The sequence below is a fragment of the Pelmatolapia mariae genome, linkage group LG5 (genome assembly GCF_036321145.2).
Source record: "Pelmatolapia mariae isolate MD_Pm_ZW linkage group LG5, Pm_UMD_F_2, whole genome shotgun sequence".
NCBI classification, from domain to species: domain Eukaryota; kingdom Metazoa; phylum Chordata; class Actinopteri; order Cichliformes; family Cichlidae; genus Pelmatolapia; species Pelmatolapia mariae.
Window position 1 is genome coordinate 18452733 of NC_086231.1, and position 20374 is coordinate 18473106.

General features: G+C 38.5%; 1 protein-coding gene across 1 annotated transcript in view; it reads right to left on the bottom strand.

Annotated features, from left to right (window-relative positions):
• Nucleotides 1-20374, bottom strand: part of iars1 (isoleucyl-tRNA synthetase 1) — a 60208-nt gene that overhangs the window by 5022 nt on the left and 34812 nt on the right. The window contains exons 16-28 of the mRNA XM_063473984.1: nt 19503-19697; nt 19132-19218; nt 18096-18179; nt 16256-16400; nt 14095-14215; nt 13769-13860; nt 13289-13366; nt 12630-12751; nt 10034-10136; nt 9151-9234; nt 6324-6498; nt 4385-4494; nt 2102-2197 (exon numbers count right to left, since the gene is read on the bottom strand). Coding sequence (XP_063330054.1) covers nt 2102-2197; nt 4385-4494; nt 6324-6498; nt 9151-9234; nt 10034-10136; nt 12630-12751; nt 13289-13366; nt 13769-13860; nt 14095-14215; nt 16256-16400; nt 18096-18179; nt 19132-19218; nt 19503-19697 — 1492 coding nt within the window. The remainder of the gene's footprint in view (nt 1-2101; nt 2198-4384; nt 4495-6323; nt 6499-9150; nt 9235-10033; nt 10137-12629; nt 12752-13288; nt 13367-13768; nt 13861-14094; nt 14216-16255; nt 16401-18095; nt 18180-19131; nt 19219-19502; nt 19698-20374) is intronic.

Consider the following 20374-nt stretch of genomic DNA (forward strand, 5'->3'; position numbering starts at 1 on the left):
TAAAAAGCAGAGATCATACAGGAAGAAATAAAGGTGAAAGCAAACAAGAGGACATTTTTACTGGATGACAGCCCATTTATTTTGGCATCGTATGCTGCAAACTTCCAATAACCTTGACATATTCAAACACATTGATCTAATCCTAATCTGAGTGTGCAGCTGGGCACACACATGCACAGCCATACACACATGTACCAACAGTGTAGCACACACATTCTTGCAAACACGCCATTTGCAATATTTGGCTCAAGGACGGACAGCCAGGTACAGAGAAGTCGATAAGAGGAAGAAGGTTTAAAGGGCTCCAAGTCAAGGTAACTGATCCTACCCTGATGGGGCTAGTACAGTGCACATGAGCCTCTGTATGAGTGTGTGTGGTGGGAAGAGGGGGGGAAGAATAAAGCAACAGATCTCTCCAGTTGTCTGTGAAGGTTCTCAGTCATCCAGGTCATCGTAGTCAAAGGAGCTTGCAAAGATGAACTGAACTGAAGAAGCTTCTCGGATAAGAGGTGAAACGTCTTCAAGCAACTTTGGCTACGTTCACACTGCAGGCAAAAGCGCATCAAATCCGATTTTTTTGCCCCTATGCGACCCGTATCCGATCTTGGTATGACAGTGTGAACGGCACAAATCCGATATTTTCAAATCCGATCTGGGTCACTTTCGTATGTGGTCCTGAATCCGATACGTATCCGATGTTTTAGAAAGCGACTGCGGTGTGAACGGTCAAGTCGCATTAAATCCGTCTTTTACGTCACTGACACAAGACAGACGCCAATTATCGGCGCCGGAGAAGCGCCCGATAGGACATCGCGAACGATTTCTTGCCATCCGGTGAAACTGTTGGGAAGACCACGTTGGAGAAATGTGGACATTTTATTTTTACTGTATTTTCTGCAGATTCTGACAGAAATCTGCAACTATCCTTTGAAGCACCGCTCCTCTAAAACAGCAAAAAGGATCATCTACATTATTATGTAAATAACAAAATAACTTAAAGCAAAAATTTGGAAACATAAAGTCCGAAGTCTTTATATTAAGGGCCATCAGTCAAACAATATTGTTTGCTCTGGGTCTAAACAGAGCGAGTTGTGTGTGACATCTTCTTTTGCGCATGCGGGCCGCTTTGAGCGTTCACAATAGAGCGCGTTTGATGTCGCATTTTATGTGTAGTGTGAACAAGCAGACAAAAAAATCGGATTTGATCAAAAAATCGGAATTGAGCATTAAGACCTGCAGTGTGAACGTAGCCTTAAAGAAGTCCAGACGCTTTTCTTTGCAAGCTCCTTTGATCTCTCCAGTTGGAGAACAGTCCATTAAAAATAAGGAAATGGTGACCCCTGTTTCTCAACTCTGCCTCCCACGCGATAACAGGTGCAACCCACCAAACTACTACCAAACATGTACAAGAATTGCTAAAAATTAATTCCCATCCACAGGGTGGAAAATTCCTGACAGATCTCAGTTTGAAATAACTGGAGGAATTTAACCTGGCAGGGAGCCAGTGCACACCACTGCTATAGGGGGATGGAAAAAACTGTTTGTTGCTTGTGAAAACAAGGGGCTGTTGGCTAATCCGTCTTTACTCCCCAGACCACTTCAAAGCTCGAACATTAGAATCTGAAAGGGGCCAGACTGTAATTAAGCTTCCATTAAGCCTGCCTTATGATGGAGAAACCTCTAACTGTGACGCTGCAGTGGAAAGATTTCAAAACTGCCCGGACAATACAATGAGACATAAAGACGAACGGGGGGAGGACTGGGGTGACGGAAATATAACAAAAAGCAAAGTTTCTGTTTTGACTCTACACTGCAGTCTTGAAACATCATCAGATTAACTAAAATGGGAGTGGTTTAAAGGACTATTATCATACATGTGAAAGCAGGGGATTGTTTAGTTTGTTTAAATAAAGGAAACATCCTCAAAAAGTTCACATCTGAAGCAAAACTACTCAAACTGCCTTAGTGGCATGTCTTGTTTTGCTGTTGCAACTACGTCAGGTTCTGCTTATTAAACACTGGATTGTAAAATTCAGTAGTGGTGTGTTATGTGTCCCTCTTGTTTCCATAGCTAGTAGTGGTCCAGAAATAAATGCCCCACCTTCTTGCGTAGTTTCTGAATGCGGTTGATGACCTCTCTGGCAACGCCTTCATCCACCATAGACTGATCTGGGGTGACATCCAACAGCACCAGGACCTAAATGATAACAGATCATGAGCAGAAGAGAAGAGGGGAAGATTAAACTCAAAGCAAAATTTATAACAGAACTCTCCTGATGTTCTTCTGTGACTTGAGATGAAGGTGGCGCTCTAATAAACAAGATTAAATTCTGGGTGATCATAACTTAATATTTCAAACAGGTCTATCAAATTTAAAAAAATAAAAAAAGACATTTTACATTATTATTACTATTATTTTATTTTAGATTAAAACAGCTGGTTGGAATAATATTTAAGCTGGAGGTTTAATTAATTTCATTAGTATTTATTCTAATCCAAGCTTTTATGTCTTTAAGATATGTCAGGTACTTTTATCCAGAAAGTGAGAAGACCATTAGTTAATGTAGCTATAACTGTGAAAAATGTACATAGCACTGTCTGCACAGCAATTTAACTGTGTGCTGTGTTTTCCAATAATACTTAAAATACTTAAATAGAAAGAAACAATGAGGTGAAATGTGCTCGTCCTGGCATACAACTTTGACGAACTCCATAGTTAAATTTTCTCTTATTACTGCTATGCACAACCCACAAAAACTGAATATGAGTCACAAAAAGAAAGAATTTCACACAAAATAAAGATCTTCAAGCATTACTAATCTCCTAATATACACATACAGCGGCCATGTTTTTTTCTACAGATGTTCAAATGCTTGTTAATGGAAATATCTAATCAGCCAACACTTGTTGGCAATTCATGAGCAAAAATGCTAATGCCAGGTTGTTTCCAGCTGAGAGGAATGCAAAAGTAACTTAAATAAACCCTTGGTACAAGAAAGGTATGCAGAAGAGCATCTCTGAATGCACAAAATATCAAACTTGGATTACAGGAACAAAATATTGCATTGGTTGCCACGCCACTCCTGTCAGCTTAGAACAGGAAACTGAAGCTGCAATTCAACAAAATTTGGACAATAAATGTCTGGGAAAAACACTGCCTCATCAGATGACTTTGAATCCGCTTCAACTTTTGGATGGCATAAATTACATGAAAACATGGCTCCATCCTCCCTTGTATCAATGATTTAGACTGCTTATGGTGATGTGGTGATGTGTATGGCATCGTTTAAACTGTTTAAATGCCACGGTTTACCCGAGTATTGTTACTGACCATGTCCATCTCTTTATGACCACAGTACCCATCTTCTGATGGCTCCTTCTAACAGGAGAACTCAAACAGCCTCCACAGTTACCAGATCTCAATCCAACAGAGGCCCTTTGGGATGCAGTGGAACCAAAGATTATCATCATGGATGTGCAGCCAACGAATCTACAGCAACTGTCTGATGTTATCGTGCCAATATGAACCAAAAGTTCTGAGGAATGTTTCCAGTCCTTTGCTGAATCTATGCCACAGAGAATTAAGGCAGTTCTGAAGGCAAAAGGCCGTTCAACCCAGTACTAGAAAGATATACATAAAAGTGCCAGTGAGTGTAATTAAATTACTTTAAAACTGAACCACCCAGTCCTTTACCTCATTGTTACAAACTATTACTTTGAAAAGGTTGACATTTAGAGTTGACAAGAGCAATCTTTAAGCAGTTAGTCTGCTATCCTATTGCCCAAACATTTACAGTGTCAAAATGTAAGACAACATCCAGGCAGCAGTAAAGGATATACTGTCTGCTTCTCATTTTATCATGGATAGAAAGAGAGAAAGATGAGTGAATGTACACATAAAACAATGGAGAAACAGAATATGAGAGAGAACAGAGCGTCAGACAGATGGAAGCTGAAGAGTCAGTGTGAGCGAGTGAGCAACAGAGAATTAAAAAGCCAGCTCAGTAAACTGGTATTAAGGTGCAGCCGTGTGGCATGTATGCGGTTGAAAGAGCACTGATTAGAGAGGGCCTCTGGGAAATGCATATATACTGATTCCACTTAGCTGTGAAATAATTTCATACATCACACTCACAGTAAAGAAACATAAATGCATTTACAGCATGTGGCAGCTTGGTGTAGCAACAGCAGCAGAGTAGTTCTTTTTTTTTATTTTTTTTTTTAGATCTAGTCACATTACACTGAGCACCTGAATATAGTCAACATCGACAGGCAGCCAAAGCAAAGAGCTGGCAAGAACTCCTCCTTGCATTTTATTTAAACTTCACACGGTGGCCAAAATTCTTTGGATACAGGGTTGTAATACCAAGAGCACTGGGTTTACCTGTGCATCAGAGTGTGCTTCATATTGTGCAGAGCCTGAGCTCTGATCAAAAGTGTACATAAGCCTCAGGTCCTCCTCATGGAGCTCATGACCATCCACCACTATGGAGCCTGCAAATTAAGCAGATAATTCATCATAAATATATACATTTAGCAATATAACGTTCATCAATTCAAGATAAACAAAGTTTTTGAGTATTTTAAGTAAGAAAATGTTGGTTACCACAAATCTTTTCTTTTCTAATCTCAATAAATAGTAATTAGTCCAACAACATTTCCTAAGGAAAAAAAAGGATGACATGTGGATTGTATAACCATGTTAAACAATATACTTAGTGTATGATTAAAATTATTGATAATGAATTAATGCAACAAAATATCTGCATTTCTATTCTAATGTCTAGTTTTACAAGGATTACTATGCTGGCAAGAGATAATGGATTATTTGTTTTGTAGTGTTTTAAAAAAGGTTTGCCATAATGATTACTGATGTGTGTTGTGAATGAATCAAAGCTGGCTGCAGACACTGTTAAAAATGAAACCTATTTATATCTCTGTTTAAATAAACACGCCCAATGATTTGGTGGAAGAGTTCATCTCCTGACAGGACTTCTAAAGGAGATTTGAGTTTTAATCACAATGAATAAAGTGCTCTCTTTACATTTATAACTTGAAAGTTAATTTGTTTTCTTGTTTTCTGGGGTCTGGACTGATGTTTGTTTGTATTTTAATATTACTTAAAACTTAAGTCTTTCTAGCTGCATCCGCACTAGATCTGAGCTTTAAAACAATACAGCAAATGCAATCTGCTCAGGTTCATATCTCCATTTTGCCAGTGGCAGCAATTACCCATATCTCTGTTCTGACTAAAAACCATGACCGTGTTCTCCTGTCCTCTTCACTTTTCCTCACCCGGAGGCTCGGTGAAACAGTCGCTCCATTTCTCTCTAATCTGAGATTTCCACGCTTTAATTTCCTTTGTCCCTCCCTGCTTTGTTGCTGTTTTACATCTTCTATCTTAACCATTATTCTTCCACCTCATGAAAGTAATAGCATCAAAAGGTATAGGTTATGAATATTGGCCACAACCTACAATCACTTTCTAGCCTAACGGTCAATCTCTCGCTTTTAGAGTCATGGAAATTACACAAAAAGTTTAAAAGTGGACTCAACTAAAGTGTGCGCCATTAGCTTTTTTCCATGGTAAGATTCATTCACTCTGACTGTTCAGACAGACAAAATGCTCCACTAGTGGATCAATATAACTCATCTGCAAACCAAAAACAAAGGACTTCTGTTGTTCATAGCTTCCATTTAGTTTAATAGCAAGCAGTTTCACATCATGGCTTGCGTTCAATTTTAATTGATGAACTGTAACTTTGCAGTACTATAAACATTTTCTTCTTTCTGTGCCCTCTCTCCAACATTTTTCTACCATCTGTCTCTTTCCATGCATCGCTTCTTTCCCCCTCACAACTGGCTGGACTTCAAACATGCAAGTTATTGGAAATCTTAAGTTCCCACAGTCCAGCTGACCTCTTCTGCCTCCTTCCTCAAAGACTCTGGGGGCTCTCCTCATCTTTCTATAATTGGAGAGACAAGATACCTTGCATTGCTTTGATCCCTACCCTGTTCCAGACCAGCTAGGGTTTGGATTCAGAGGATAAATCCAAACCCTGGTTTCCTCGTCGAGGATTCGTCGTTAACACTGACTGTTCTTCACCACTTCATTATTTGTTTAGCAATATCACTGCCAGCTGATTAATAATTTGATAATACAACTAGAAAACAAGTAAACATTAAAAAAAAGGATACATAAAGATGAAGTCAATGCAGAACATAAGGCCGCTAATTTTCATCAACACTGCTGAAACAATTTTGTGATTATTTATTTTTTTAAATTTTTAGTCACAAAGTGTCTTTTTGGCACAGAGTATTACCTTTCTTCTGGAAGGCTTCAAGCTGTTCGCTGGTGAGCTCCTTGATAGAAGCAGTGACGGCTTTGAAGGCCCCCTTTAATCTCTTGCCCAGCACCATGTGGTCTGGCTCGGCTCTCAGGCGGATACCATACTTGTCCTTGTCTGTTGAAAGTGTCAACTGTCGCACATTAAGCTCCTAGGGAATGAAGAATAGTCAAACACACCATGTCATTGTCTTTTAGTTGGCTGCAAAATTGTTAATATCCCACACTGGGAAATACAATGTCATCTGCCCAAGACTGATACAGGTACAAAAACAGTGTACAGTAGGTCACTCGTACTATGGATGTGCTTGGAACTCAATATAAAATTCACTGTAATGACATACCAACATCTTATTCTGGTATACTTCAAGCAAAACCTAAGCTAAAGTAAACTGTTACAGGGGAGTTACTGTACTTGTATTACTACTACACATATGATTACGTACATGCACACTCACAATGTACAAGATTTATAGACTCAAGTTTTGCTGTTAATAGAAGTTGACTGATAAATGATTGATTTATGCATCTCCTGACTGCTTGGATAAGCTGGCTCTTCTGGCGCTGTTGTTCCAAACAAACAGACAAACTGTGCAACATGGCTGAAGGGTCCTTGTCCAATCCTTTCTTTACTTTTTAAAAATGTTCATTCATTGCCCATTACAAAGGCTGTTCCCATTAGATCAGAAAGGAGCATTAATGTGAACCTGCCAATAAACTCACTGGGCTTCAGTTGTTAACAGAGAAAATAGTTAAGGTTTATTTATTTATGTAGAAAAACAAGCAGATACTTCTACTCAGTTGAAACAATACAAAAGTTAAAAACTTTATATACCAGTGTTGTAAAGGGCAAGTCAAAAATGATCACCATTCACTCAAAGAGTACATCAGCCCTGAAATCAAATAATCAGTAAGCCAGTCAATCTGTAAATCTCCAATAAGCCATCCCCCCTTTTCAGTCAATATTTCATTTTTCAGTCTGGGGAGGGAGAGAGAGAGAGAGAGAGAGAGAGAGACATCTGTGATCCAGTCATATCAGCAATACTTAATTTAGCCATACTGACACCCGCCCGGCCTTGCCATCCATGGGTCCAGTCAATCACAATGCTGTAGGTTGTGACTGAGATCAAGCTCTAGCACAGTTGACTTGCTGACAGAGAGCACAGATAAGCTTACTGTAGAGGGTCGATGTATAAACCTTAAGGGCACTGGGGGGTTGAAAATATAAGCTTACTTAAAATGGGATTCTATCAATGGGTTGATTTCACAAAGAAATAGCTCATTTAATCTTGAGGGTAAATATGGCTTTGAGGTTCTGCTAGTCTGTGTAGGGGAACGTTTGTGTGATGACTTAGTGTGCTGGTGCATTACAATGAAGGAAGGCTGTCAGCTCAAAAAAGCAACTCATTTCATATTTGACATAAAGCTCAGAGGAAACTAAGCTGACAGAGTCACCAACAAGACTGTCAACAAAGCAAAGCTGACCCAAGCTAAAATTCAGATGGCCACAACAGCCAGTCTGCCTCTGCCTCCAACCTCTCCTCCCTGAATGTTAGGAGAATTCATTCAATTATATTAAATGTTTACCTGTTCCTCAAGGACAATAAAAACATGTAAATCGGTTTTTGCATCTTAGTTAATATTTCTCTTGCTCCTGAGTACTCGTCAAGTCAGACACACGAACACTGGCCACAAAAAAGGTCAAACCTAAAACATAAAATATCTTTGTTGTGGTTAAAGATGAATCTATACTTAATGTGGTTTTATAGAAATTAAGAAACAATAGAAAAATTCAGCTTCCAAAGATTGTTTACCAGGCTGCAAGGCCTCCACTGCTCTCAATTCTGACTGAATAAACCTTGTTTACTAGAAGGAAAGCTAGAGGCTGACAAGGTTAAATGTCCTCCCCACCAGAAATCAAACAGAGTGATAGATAAGAAGTGGCTAGAACTAAGATAAAGCTCGGAGGATCCAGCAGAAGACGCAGCAGAAGCTCTTTTCTGTAAAAGTTGTGTTAATGTTCGTCAACGCAGTCATGTGGGGGGTTGAATCAATTTTCCAATTTCAAGAAACAAAGACGTACAAAAATCCTGCAAAGGTGAAAACATTCTTCTTTATGACAGTACTATAATGTCCTCTTTTGTTGGAAAAATAAAAAGGTAAGGACTTCAAGGATTTAAAGACAATGGGGATTAGTCTGCAACCCTGTTAAACACCTGAATTAATCCAGCTCACACCTGAATCGATCCTCACTGTCTAGTAAATAAGCACACACTGACATTGGTACACAGAAGACTTATGATATGCTCTTAAAAAAGAAAACATGCCTGTGATTGCACTTTGTAGTTGAGAAATGTGGCAACTAAGGTAGATCAAATGTTAAAAAACATTTAGAGGCATGCGCTTCGCCCCTCTTTTTGCACGAAACAGACACTGAAATTTCAATTACAGCTAAAGATCCAAGTAGCGTGTGAACATGTACTCCCTCTGATGTTCATCCCCTCTATCAAATCAACAGCAGTGGCTTTGGAGTGTAAACACGGTTCCAGGGATGTTTCTCTTTAGATTATAAGTTAAATAGTACTGATCAAAGCACAGTAAAGCAACAAAATTACAGGCTGGGGAAAACCTTTGCAAGAAAGTGACAAGAAAATACCCCCTCCAACAGTGCATGAGTAAAAGCAAATCAATCTCCCCAATTTACCAAAAAACAAAACAAAACAAAAAAATGCAATATGAATACACAATACAATATAAATGTTTGAACGGTTGGGTGTTCTATTTACTTTTTCTAATTTACTTACTTCAAGTATGTATTTCTGCAGTGACTCAATGTCCTTCAGAGCCTCTGGGTCCTGGTGGATGACTACAACCTCCTTCAATGGGTACTGTAACACAAACCAAAAAGCTAAAACCAACATTAAAGAAAAAGCATGCACAATGCAAACTAGCATACACCTACAGCTACATTTAGATAATGTAGTTGTAAAGTAAAATACCAATTCATCATAAACCTTGTTACAGTATGAAAAGTAAGTACATTTTGACACAGGGTCAATCTACTGCAATTACGAGAAAATGAGCAACAAAAAGCAAAACTGCAATTCTTAAATCCTGTGTTTGGCTATATATTGGATCATTTTTTAAAACAGAACTTTCTATATAGTATTATTATTATTATTATTATTATTATTTACATTTGGACAATTACATTTATTGAGTCTTCTATAATTTTTTTTTTTTTTACCCAAAATAAATAAAGAATACTACTACCAAGCAAAACAAACATAATATGGCAGTAACTCAGGAAATGATCCAGCACCTGAGTCAGACATGGTCCATATTACATCACATCTGATTGAGTCTGACTGTGTTTAAATTGTGTCTCTTTATGTTTTTCTGAATGCATTCCTGTTTTTGGCAGCTCCAATGGTGCTTTTCAAATTAAGTCCAACATTTTATCTGAAAGAGCCCTCTTCATAAGCTTTCAATCACATCACAAGAAGGCAATGGATGAATCTACTGATAAACAATGTAAAATGTGCATGAAAGTCCTGGAGAAATGAAGTACGTGACCATTGAGTAAAGACTCTTCTTGCCGCATTTTAAATCATGTTTCCTATAGAGTAGATACAATGTAGATCCCAGTGGATTACAGAAGTGGATAGGGTCAAAATGGTAATCTACCTTGACAGGCAGGGTCTTCCTGTCTCTGATCACTCTGCCCAGCTCAATCACAGACTGCATCCGAGAGACGGCGCCTTCAATGCGCTTGTCAATCAAATTCTCCCTGTAAAAACAGAAAAAAAAATATTGAGTGTCATACTTTTCATGTTACCATATACAGCACCGAGTGAGAGAATCAGTGTTTGGATAACTCAGCCTATTCTGTGACACCGGAGAGAATGAGATTGGGAATGGGAATACCATCAACTGAAACTAGAAGTGACTGAGCTCTGTTCATTTAAGCCATGTGACGTCAGTCTCCACTCACAACAATAACACATCCTCTTAGGATAAATATACATTATTCTGTAAAACTATGTGTAGGGAATACTTGGGTGGACAGCAGCATTTTTACCACTAAAAGCAATCCTCATCTTTCGTTAATGGTGATTTAAGAAATTAATTGGGTTATCTGTTGAGGAAAACACTAGAGAACAGCAGGGTCAGTACCGCATATATAAAAGACAGAGTTCAGAACCATCTATTTAGCTCCACTAATAAGGTACAACAAGACTTCCACCTCTGAATTCAAATTAGAGCTGTTCAGCCACTAATAATCACACATAATAGCAATATTATCCCTAACTATCTGCAGGCACACAGAACTATGCACAATGCTTGTTCATTTACTCGTGGCTTGTGCCTTCTCAGTGTGCACGCCACATTGGAGTAAAACAAGAGGAGTGGGTGGCCAGGGACAACCAATCATTTAATGAGGTGATTGACGAGCGGCTGTTCCCACCAGCTGATTGGTAGCTGACCTTTGGGAGGAAGGTGAAGTACTCTCATTTGACAGCAGGAAGGACAAGCAGCTAATAAAGCATCAGCCCTGAGGGCTGCCTAAGTGACAGGGGAGATTATATGAACCATTACACAAACTATTTTCCTTATGCTAAATCAAATGGATATTTAATCACGTCAGAACTTTTTTATAGTTAAAGATGATGCAATTAAGTTTGGGCAATTAGAAATTCCTCCCAGGCATTACAAAACTGATCAGCCGCCAAGCCACAATTTTTACTGGAGTAATTGAAGTGAAAGGAAATGAAAAGAACACATTTTGTGAGCTATATCCATTCTGCAGGGCCGACAATCAAGAAAGGGTCTGTGCAATTCTGCATGAATATGTCTCAGCCTCTTCTAAAATGTCTACTATAACACTGTCTAAAGACAGAAAAAGATATTATCCTAAAAACCCCAAACAGGATCAGACTCATTTTCTAGAGAAAACAGCAGTGAACAAAAAATTGAAAAAGTAACTCTCGATATCAAAGAGTCTTAGCTGGCTATTCCATTCAAATAGCAATTTTAAGAATGATCAAGAATTGTTTTTCTTCTTTTAAATTGTAATGAGGGGCACATTTTTAAAAAAAAAACTAGGGTCACTGTGTTCAATATGCAAACAATCTAAACATTCAAAGATAAATGGATGAAGATGAAGAACAACAGGAATTAAGGGACAGAATGAGAAAAGCCTGGAAATTACAAAGAAAATACTGAAAACTTCTCCAAATCTACTTTGAAGAGTTAAGAGTTCAGTACAATTGTGGTAAAGTACAGCCACACACTGTGGCTGACCCTGATTAGACTACATAAGCAGTGGATATCCTCTCAGAAAAGGAGCTAACACAAGTGTGCTTTCTGTTTTTGCTGCTGAGTGCTATGTGCCAAGAAAAGCCAATGAACCCAGTTGACCTTGGTTAGATTAAAATGGCTGAAGAACAGTTTCAGATTCTTAGTTTACTTATGCACCTAAATTGCAGAATATACTTGCAGTTGGAGGTGGTTCCCCACATTCTTCAATCCTGTTTTAAAAGTTAAGTCATGCTAACCTGCCAGCCCATAGCACTTCCTCTTTTTATGACACCATGATGAACTGCCACTAGCAATGGTAGACCTTTTCTGCTTTCTGGGAGATTTGCTGTGAGCTGGAGGGCCACTCTGACCAGAGCATGGTTCATGTGCTGCTATGCCAAACTAACCAAGACTGCACAGCAGAACAAGGACTACTGCTGCCAAGACAGAAGACAGAGTCCAAGACAGAAGAGTTACTTCTGTCTTCTGTATTACTAAACGGTCAGCTGATTATCTATATGAAAATGTACTTGAATTATCTGTAGATGAGAACCTGATTTAGAGTACCATTTAATATTTAATCAAGAAAGGTTGTTCCTCATTTCAAATCGTTAAACAATATCAGAATACATCTTCAACTGTGTTTCCAGCAACTTGGATATTCCATCAATTACCCTCTATTTAGCTCTGGCTGGGTCTCCAACAACTATTGATAACTGGATCTGGAACTGAAGCTACTAAATGAAAAACTTTTGTCCCATTCTATGTGATTTCTTTTCATTTTCTTTCGCCTGGTGTTTTTGTTTTTTCCCTGAACAGCAGTGACAAAAACACCGCAGAGCTGAGCGGAGCTCAATAGAGTCCCCTCGGCTGCGAATTCTGTTTTTGTCGTATCCATGTGATCTACTGTTGACAGTAATGATAATAAACACATTAAGTGGCAAAAAAATTCCTCTCAGATTACTGAAAGGATTTTTCCAACCTGACTTGAGGCAGCATGAGATAGTGGATGCTGCTGTTGTCCTTCTCTTCGACAGAAGCAGGGTCAATGAGGTGACGCAGATTTTGGTACATCATCTCGGTAATGAAGGGTGTGAAAGGAGCCTGAAGGGGTAGAAGGCAAGAAAGCAAGTACAGAGAGAGAGAAAAAGAGAAAGAGGAACATTTATTGGATGAGTAAAAATGTAGTTAATTTACATTTTTCAGACAAGAAGGTCTAAAAGTCAGAAGCGCAATTTTTATGTAGTTGTTTTTCCCCTTAACTGTTGCTAAAGATCAAACAGAATTGTGCCACTGTGAGTTTACTTCTTATGTGATTCTCTTCTATTCCAACCATGGCTAATTAATTTGTATACCACACAGCTGATCTGTATTGATCTGTGTTAGGATTACTGATTCTTAGCGAGCCTCATGCCTCACATGCAAACATCAATGTGTTATAAATAAAAACTCCTACTACTCATGAATTATTCATAGTTAAGTGTGCACACAAACACACCTTTACAATAGCAGCTTTATGCTTTTATTTCTTGCATACACAAAAGCACAACCTCACCACAAGAAATTTTCCTCATGCAATCTCTTCTCTCTCCCTCTCTCTCAGTCTCACACACACTAAAACACAGAAAGCGGATGACTCACCATCAGCCTGCACATGGAGAACAGAACACTGAAGAGGGTTTCCAGCGCCCACAAGCAGTCCTCAGTGCCACTCTCGCCCTATAAAGTTCACATGCACATCAATAAGTTCTTTCCCCTTGGAACAGTAAAAAGATTAAAAAAAAAATGCCCTCGCTGACATTAGTGCATGTGCCCTGAGTTGAAATGAACCAATTATTCACAAGCATGGCTAAAAACGCACTTCTATAAAATGTTCACAGGTGAAGGATGTGTTAAAGATGCTTTTAACAGTAGTTTAAATAAATAATTAATACTATTCATTTAGTAATTACAAGACTGTGTTCTGCACCAAATAAAGAAAATATTCTGCAAAGTGTAATAATATATATATCTATTTTTGTATATACATCATTTAGAGTTTAGTATGAGTGATATATCATTTGCTTTCACCCACATCTTCTTTACATAAAAACAAGAACAGATTTAGAGCTGTGATCTCACCTTCAGGCGGCGTCTATTGGTCCTGACGTACCAGTTGGTGAGCATGTCAACAAACTTGACCAAACGAGGCACAACTGTGTACAGGTGGTAAGCTGTGACCAGAAAAAACTGTCAGTCTAATTACACTGGAAAGAGAAACATCATAAATAGTTGCACGCAGGACTTAAGGATATAAAAGTTAGATATAAATCTATTAATGGTGGTGGGGACTCAACCCCTGCTGGTTTAAGGTTAGGGTTAGGATAGGATAAGTCTCCAGAGAATTATGAGTCATTGTCACGTAAAATGACTGAAACATTTGCATGTGTTAAGAGCGTCTGTCTCACCTTTCATCTCAGCCTTGAAGAATTGTATGAGGGACTGCGTGAATGACTGAATCCATTTGTCCATGATATTGTCGCTCTTCTTTGCTGTGTTTTCATTGTATAGGAAGTGAATATTCTCCTCCTAAGATGTAAATACATACAGCCATATATATAAAATCATTGCTCAAGCACAGATGCAAATTAATGCTATTCGCTCCTCTTACAAGAGCATAAGGTGAAGAATTAGAAAACTTGCCAAAAATATGCTTCGTGCATCAATAAGAAAAGTAGAAGCAGCAGTAGTTTGGAGCGCCACGCTTACAGCTCAGTCACAGAATAAAAATAAGATGGGAGTCTCCTTGTGACCAAGGAAAACCTGTGGTTACCCACTGATTATGCTGTGTGTGGTTTTTTTTTCTTGTTTTTTTTTTTTTGCTGTCAAAGACAAACTGCAAGTAGTTTAGCCCAGAGGTAGAGCATGCCACACCCTCAACCTCTGGGCAGTTCAAGGTCATCACACCAGTATCTTGGTGGGAGACAACCTATCTCCAAACAATCTTGGTTTGACTCAGATTGACTGAAATCACACTCTGACATGCTAGTGAAGGTTTGTAAATAACTTATATTTAATTTATAAATGCAGACAGACTGCAAACATGTTGCAAACAATCTGAGCCTGCACTAACAAGGGCAAGATGCCTGCAACATGTCTCTTTGCCATAATATTCCTATAAAAAGAAAGGTTATATCAACTGACTGCAAGTGGTTGCAAACCTGGCCTCCTTTTTTAAGGCACCACTTTAAAGGCAAAAAGAACCAAAGCTCACAATATGCGCAGTGTGAACTTTTTGGTCATGCCACAATCTCCAACCATTCCACCTCTTGTATGACAGCAGCATTATGAACCACATTTTTAAACAGGTATAAATTGCGTATGAGCACAATCCTTAAATAGAGCTCATAGATGTGGTTAGTTTTATGGGTGATTTGCAGAAGTTGTGCTGTTTTCTAAACTGTGGCACAGTCAGTTGAATAAAATAGTGGTATATCAGTTTGAACATGCTGATGTGTACCATCTACAGGGAAGGAAAGTGGTTGCTGCTGTAGTTTTGATACCCATGCCATCTCCATGCACAGTGTTATAACTGCAGTTGGCACTCACTAACCAGAAAAATATTAAGAGGCAACTGCTTCTCTGGACAAGTATTATACAGACTCTTGTTTCTGAGTGTAAAGTGCCTAAAACAGCCTGATATTAAAATGGTTCAAGAACTAAGATCTGCTCTTTACAATTTCTAAGGTATTTTAAGCGTTTTGGCATTTTTAAACAGACTTGACAGCAGATAGATTGCAGGGAAATGTAGTGAGAGGATGCAATTGCTCTTAATCAAATATGTTGGCGTTCATGGGCTCTAAAGTTTGAGCACACACAGATGCTGCACTATTTCATCTTTTTGAATCTGAACTTTTAATCAACTCATCCCATTAACAATAGCTTAATAGCACCTGACTTAAAAATTCACACAACCCACTGTTGATGTCAGTCGGGCTTGAAGTTGCACCTTCATTCATGTTTTTTTTCTGGCATTATTGGGTTCTGGTTTTAAACTTGGATTTAAACTGTACTCCATGACTCTCCCTAAGGACTGCAAATCTAAAAGTCATCACGAACAAGTGGAGAACTGGCAAATCGCATAATTCTCCTGTCCTTTTTATATTTAAACTTAGTTATTTCTTAAAGGCAGTTGCAGGTAATTACTATTTTCTTAGGAGCACTATGCCACACAAAGCTACTCTCAGTAAGTATCCCATTATTAGGTAAGTCAAGATACTGAGCAAATACAAATGAATAATAATTATTATTTTTTTATATAAATATGCACAGCAGAATCTAGCTTCCAAGTTTTTCAAATTAGGCTGAAATACCCAGCCATCCATTAAACACTAATATAATATATAATATAACACTATATATAATACAAGTTATTACTGCAGACTTTGGATTAACAACAACAAGTTTTTTTTGTGCCAGCAACAACCAAATAATAATTAATTGGCGGATATTTGTAGCAAACTCGCGTATTATGAGAAAGTGCTGTGGTTTGTGAAGCAGGAAAAGCTAGAGGAACACTGCAGGAATTGTAAAGATAATGAGTCTGACTTTTGTTCATTGCAAATGTACCTTCTGTAACCTTTGAACATTCTGCACCAGGAAGCGATAGGCATTATACCACGGCAGGAAGACATCCTTTAGCACATCTCGCACACCCTCCTCTTTGAAACGCAGGTTCTCTGCTCTCACTACAGGAGAGTTGATGAGGTACAGTCTGCAGAGAGGGACAGTGGAAGTGAAGGAGGTGGTGAGTGCAGATCAAATATTAGCGACTGAGAATAGAGAAAACAGAGAGTATACAGGTACTGAATAAGGATAACCCCAACCAACCCCTGCTGATGGCTTGACTCCTTCACAACCATCTCGAAGGTTTACAGAGAAGGCAAATATCCAGTGACAGTTCTCTGGATGAAAGTGCCTCATTTATGCCACTCGTTACAACCAAAGTATGAAAAGAGTTTTACTTTTGAAAATCTATTTTTCTCAGTTCCATTTTAAATACACAGTGACTTTCATTTACATTCAGTCTTTCTAATGGTTGTTATTACACTACACAGCTGAGGGTCATGACTTTATGACTTACATAGAACATGATGCATGATATTAATTTTCACATCAACAATATATGCAAGAAGTGACAGTTTTTATTTTAGTGTATTAGTTCATGTACATCTTGACAAAGATGCCAAAGCTGATTTATGGAAACCAGTGAGCTATATACAAGCTGAACCAAAGCTATGGTTTAATAAGTTTGATTTATGTTCATTTCTGTCTTACGCCACTTTGGAAGATCAATATTTGTGGATTAGAGTGCGTTCTTAAAACCTAACACAAGCGATTTTCTTTTAAAATTCTGTTAAACACATTAAACACACACCAGCAGCCAGCAGTGTATGGAGGTATGAGCAAAAGCCTCTAAGCAGCCCTATCAGCTCCCAGCTGCACTGACAAAAGAGTCTGAGTTTTGTCCAAAACTCAGTTAAAAATGAACAAAACTCTCTATAAATGCTAGGAAAACATTACCGGATACTTTCTGAAAAGTACTAAAATAAAGCTATGTGACAGTGTGCATTTTCTGAATATAAAGTTACACATGTCCACCCTGAAATGCTTCAAGGACATTTTGTGCCAAAACCTGTTTTTACCAGCAGCAGCCATCACAGTGCAAATTAATTTCTTGCCTCCATTAAAGCCACAGTTGACAAATAACGCATATTAGCGTAATATTCTCTGGCAGGCATCAGCACACTGATGGACATTTTTTTTGGGGGGGGGGGTTCTGTAAGCAAGCTGAATGATGATGAAACTTCACGCAACAAGCAATGAGTAATTTTAACAGCAGCAACACTGAGATTCATTTGTAAGAAAAAAAAATACAGAATAGGCAGAATCTTCGACTGCTAAAATATGTAGGAGACGTAGTTGTCACTACTCAAAAGTACTAAGAAAAAGTCCTTATAGTCTGTACATCAGTCTGCCTTTTGAAGCTCACTACACCATAATGGTTATACTGTAAGCACTGATTAAAGCCAGAAAAGTGAAAAATGAAGGCCTCAAATAGAAACAGATTGTTGCCTTTTTCCTCTTCATTTTACCAGCTCTCTCCTCATCAGTGTATATGTGAGCATATGGTGCAACTGCATAGTGGTTTATTCATTAGGCCATATGGCCATAGCGCTCTTCCTGCTCGGGGCAAAGGAGAAAGAATGTATAAAGCGGGGCGTTTGTATGCATGTAATGTGCATGAGTGTGTGTGTAATGTATGTAGGAGTGGGCCCATTTGTATTTAAGCATAGACAGCAATTCAGACTTTTTAAAACAAAAACACAAGTGAAGTTAGCCCACACCCTGCCACCGGCACACACAAGCGCTCACGCTTCACAAACACACACTCGCTCACAGAGCTGACCTGAGGGCATCAGCTCCATAGCTCTGCACTATCAGTCCAGGATCTGGGTAGTTCTTCTTGCGCTTGCTCATCTTCTGTCCATCGCTGTGGGATTGAGACAAGCAAAGTTATTAATGCACATACGCAGGCATGCATAAAACTGTATGTTGGGAACCATGCACTTAATATTCAAATTAGTCAAGTCCTTCCAGGTCAGTAGGCCGGCGAACATAGAGCTGCACTTAGACCCCAAGGCTGCAGAGAAGCAGCGGCTCTGAAGCCTAAATGCTGCATACACACATCACACTGATTAAGAGTAAAAGGGGAAAAGAAAAACAAAGATGGGATAAATACGCAGGTGACTGAGGGGGAAGAAAACTAAAATAAAAATGGTGGTAATGAGGTGAAGTAAATAGTGGATTTAGTGGGGAGAGAGCACAAAACACAATATGTGTTGGGATATAGAAACTTTCTGCACAGAAAATATGCAGGAAAAATAGCCCGGAATATTTGCTTTGTCAGCAAGTCCTCTTAAAGAATGAAAACAAATATGAGCCTGCTACTGAATTTTATTCTGTTCCAAAGACCTCAGTTCTCCTCTGTGTACATGAAATATCCGTTGATTACTGGGAAAATGAATAGTGAGGTTTATTTGAGTCAGTCCCAGTTTTGCCATCCTGGAGCCATGAATACTCCTCAGTGCACAATTCTTCAGCTGAAAATCGCCCCAAGTGCGCAAACGAGTTTTCCATTAAGTCCCGAAAACTACACATTAGTGATGAGTTTGTGAAAATTAACATTTTAAGAAGAAATGAATAAGCTGCAAATGGTATTTCAAAGTTATCAAATATCAGGAGACCCAAATACTAACGCAAAAAAAGTGTTATTCTTTAATTAAAATACATTTTACTAGCTCATTTAAAGGAGATGCACTATGTTTACTTTCAGTGGCATTTTTTGATTAGTAACAGCATATTTAGGGCAGATAATGAAGAAAATAAAAATGGGTCACCTTTTGAGTAAGTAAACTGATGTTTTGTTAAGCAGACAGACTTACCTAGCAAGCACCAGTCCATTAACAATGACATTTTTGAAGGGTGGTTTCCCAAACAGGGCTGTGGAGAGCACCAACAGTGTGTAGAACCTACAGTGGGGTACAAAGACAAGTAGGTCAGGGCGACAATAACACAAAATAAATTTGTCCTCTTAGGTTGGACAGAGATTTTAAAATTACACTCTTAATAATATAATTTCATACAGTTAAAAATAAATGTACGTCATATTTCAGCAACACACTCATCCGAACTGTATTTCCATCTGCCAATGATCTTTTCTCATGATTTCCCTAAATTTAATTACTCAGGGAGCTCTCTATGTGTCGACTTCTTATCTGTCACTCATCAGTTCACTCATTCATCTTCAGTTTACCATCCTCTGGTCTGGTCAATGCCTTCAGCAATGAAGTCTGCTGGGAAACTGTCCTCAAACTCCTTCCTGTTTTCGAAGGGGTAGTGAACCTGAGCGTAAGGCATACTCCCACTCTCGAACCAGCAGTCAAACACCTCTGTGATCCTCCGCAGCACACCCTTACCACGCCGTGAGGGGATTGTCAGATCGTCGATGCTGTGCAGATAAAGCAGAAAGAAAAAAATTAACCAGCAGAAAATAAGAAGAAGCAATTACAGCTGGACTTCTGTTTCATTTTGAGTTTGGTTAGCATCACAAGGCACTTCTTAAACAGATGTGCATTACATGGAATAAGGTTTTGAGGCATTTGGGCTGCCGACCAGAACAAGGATTTTATAGGCTTTCACTGTTGAGAATGAGGTTTAAGAGGAGAACAATGGTAATATAAAGCTGGCTCTTACTGGATTAAGCTTTTTTATTACAGCTTTGGGTAAAAAAAGGGTATAGAGTTTTCTTTTCCTTTTTTTTTCTTTTTTTACTGGTTTACTGATCTGGTCAGATTCAGCCAATAAATAAAATTGGTCATTTTTTTGATAAATTAAGCTAACCTGAGACAAACAGATGCACCTGAATATTCTCTTAATTATCAAGTGTCAGAGAGCAAGAAAAGCCCCAAAACCCGTTAAACATTTATTTATAAGAGCAAGAACAAAAAAAACATTAACCCAGGACGTCCAAAGAAAAGTAGATTAAGCAATTACATAAAAGTGCTTTTCTATTCTTAAGAAGCCTCTTTTTCAATTTACTGAAGGAAGGATGTGAAAAATAAGTGAAGTTAACATATTCTGAGCAGTACATCAGCTCTTATTTTTGCAGGTTGTTATGCAATGCAG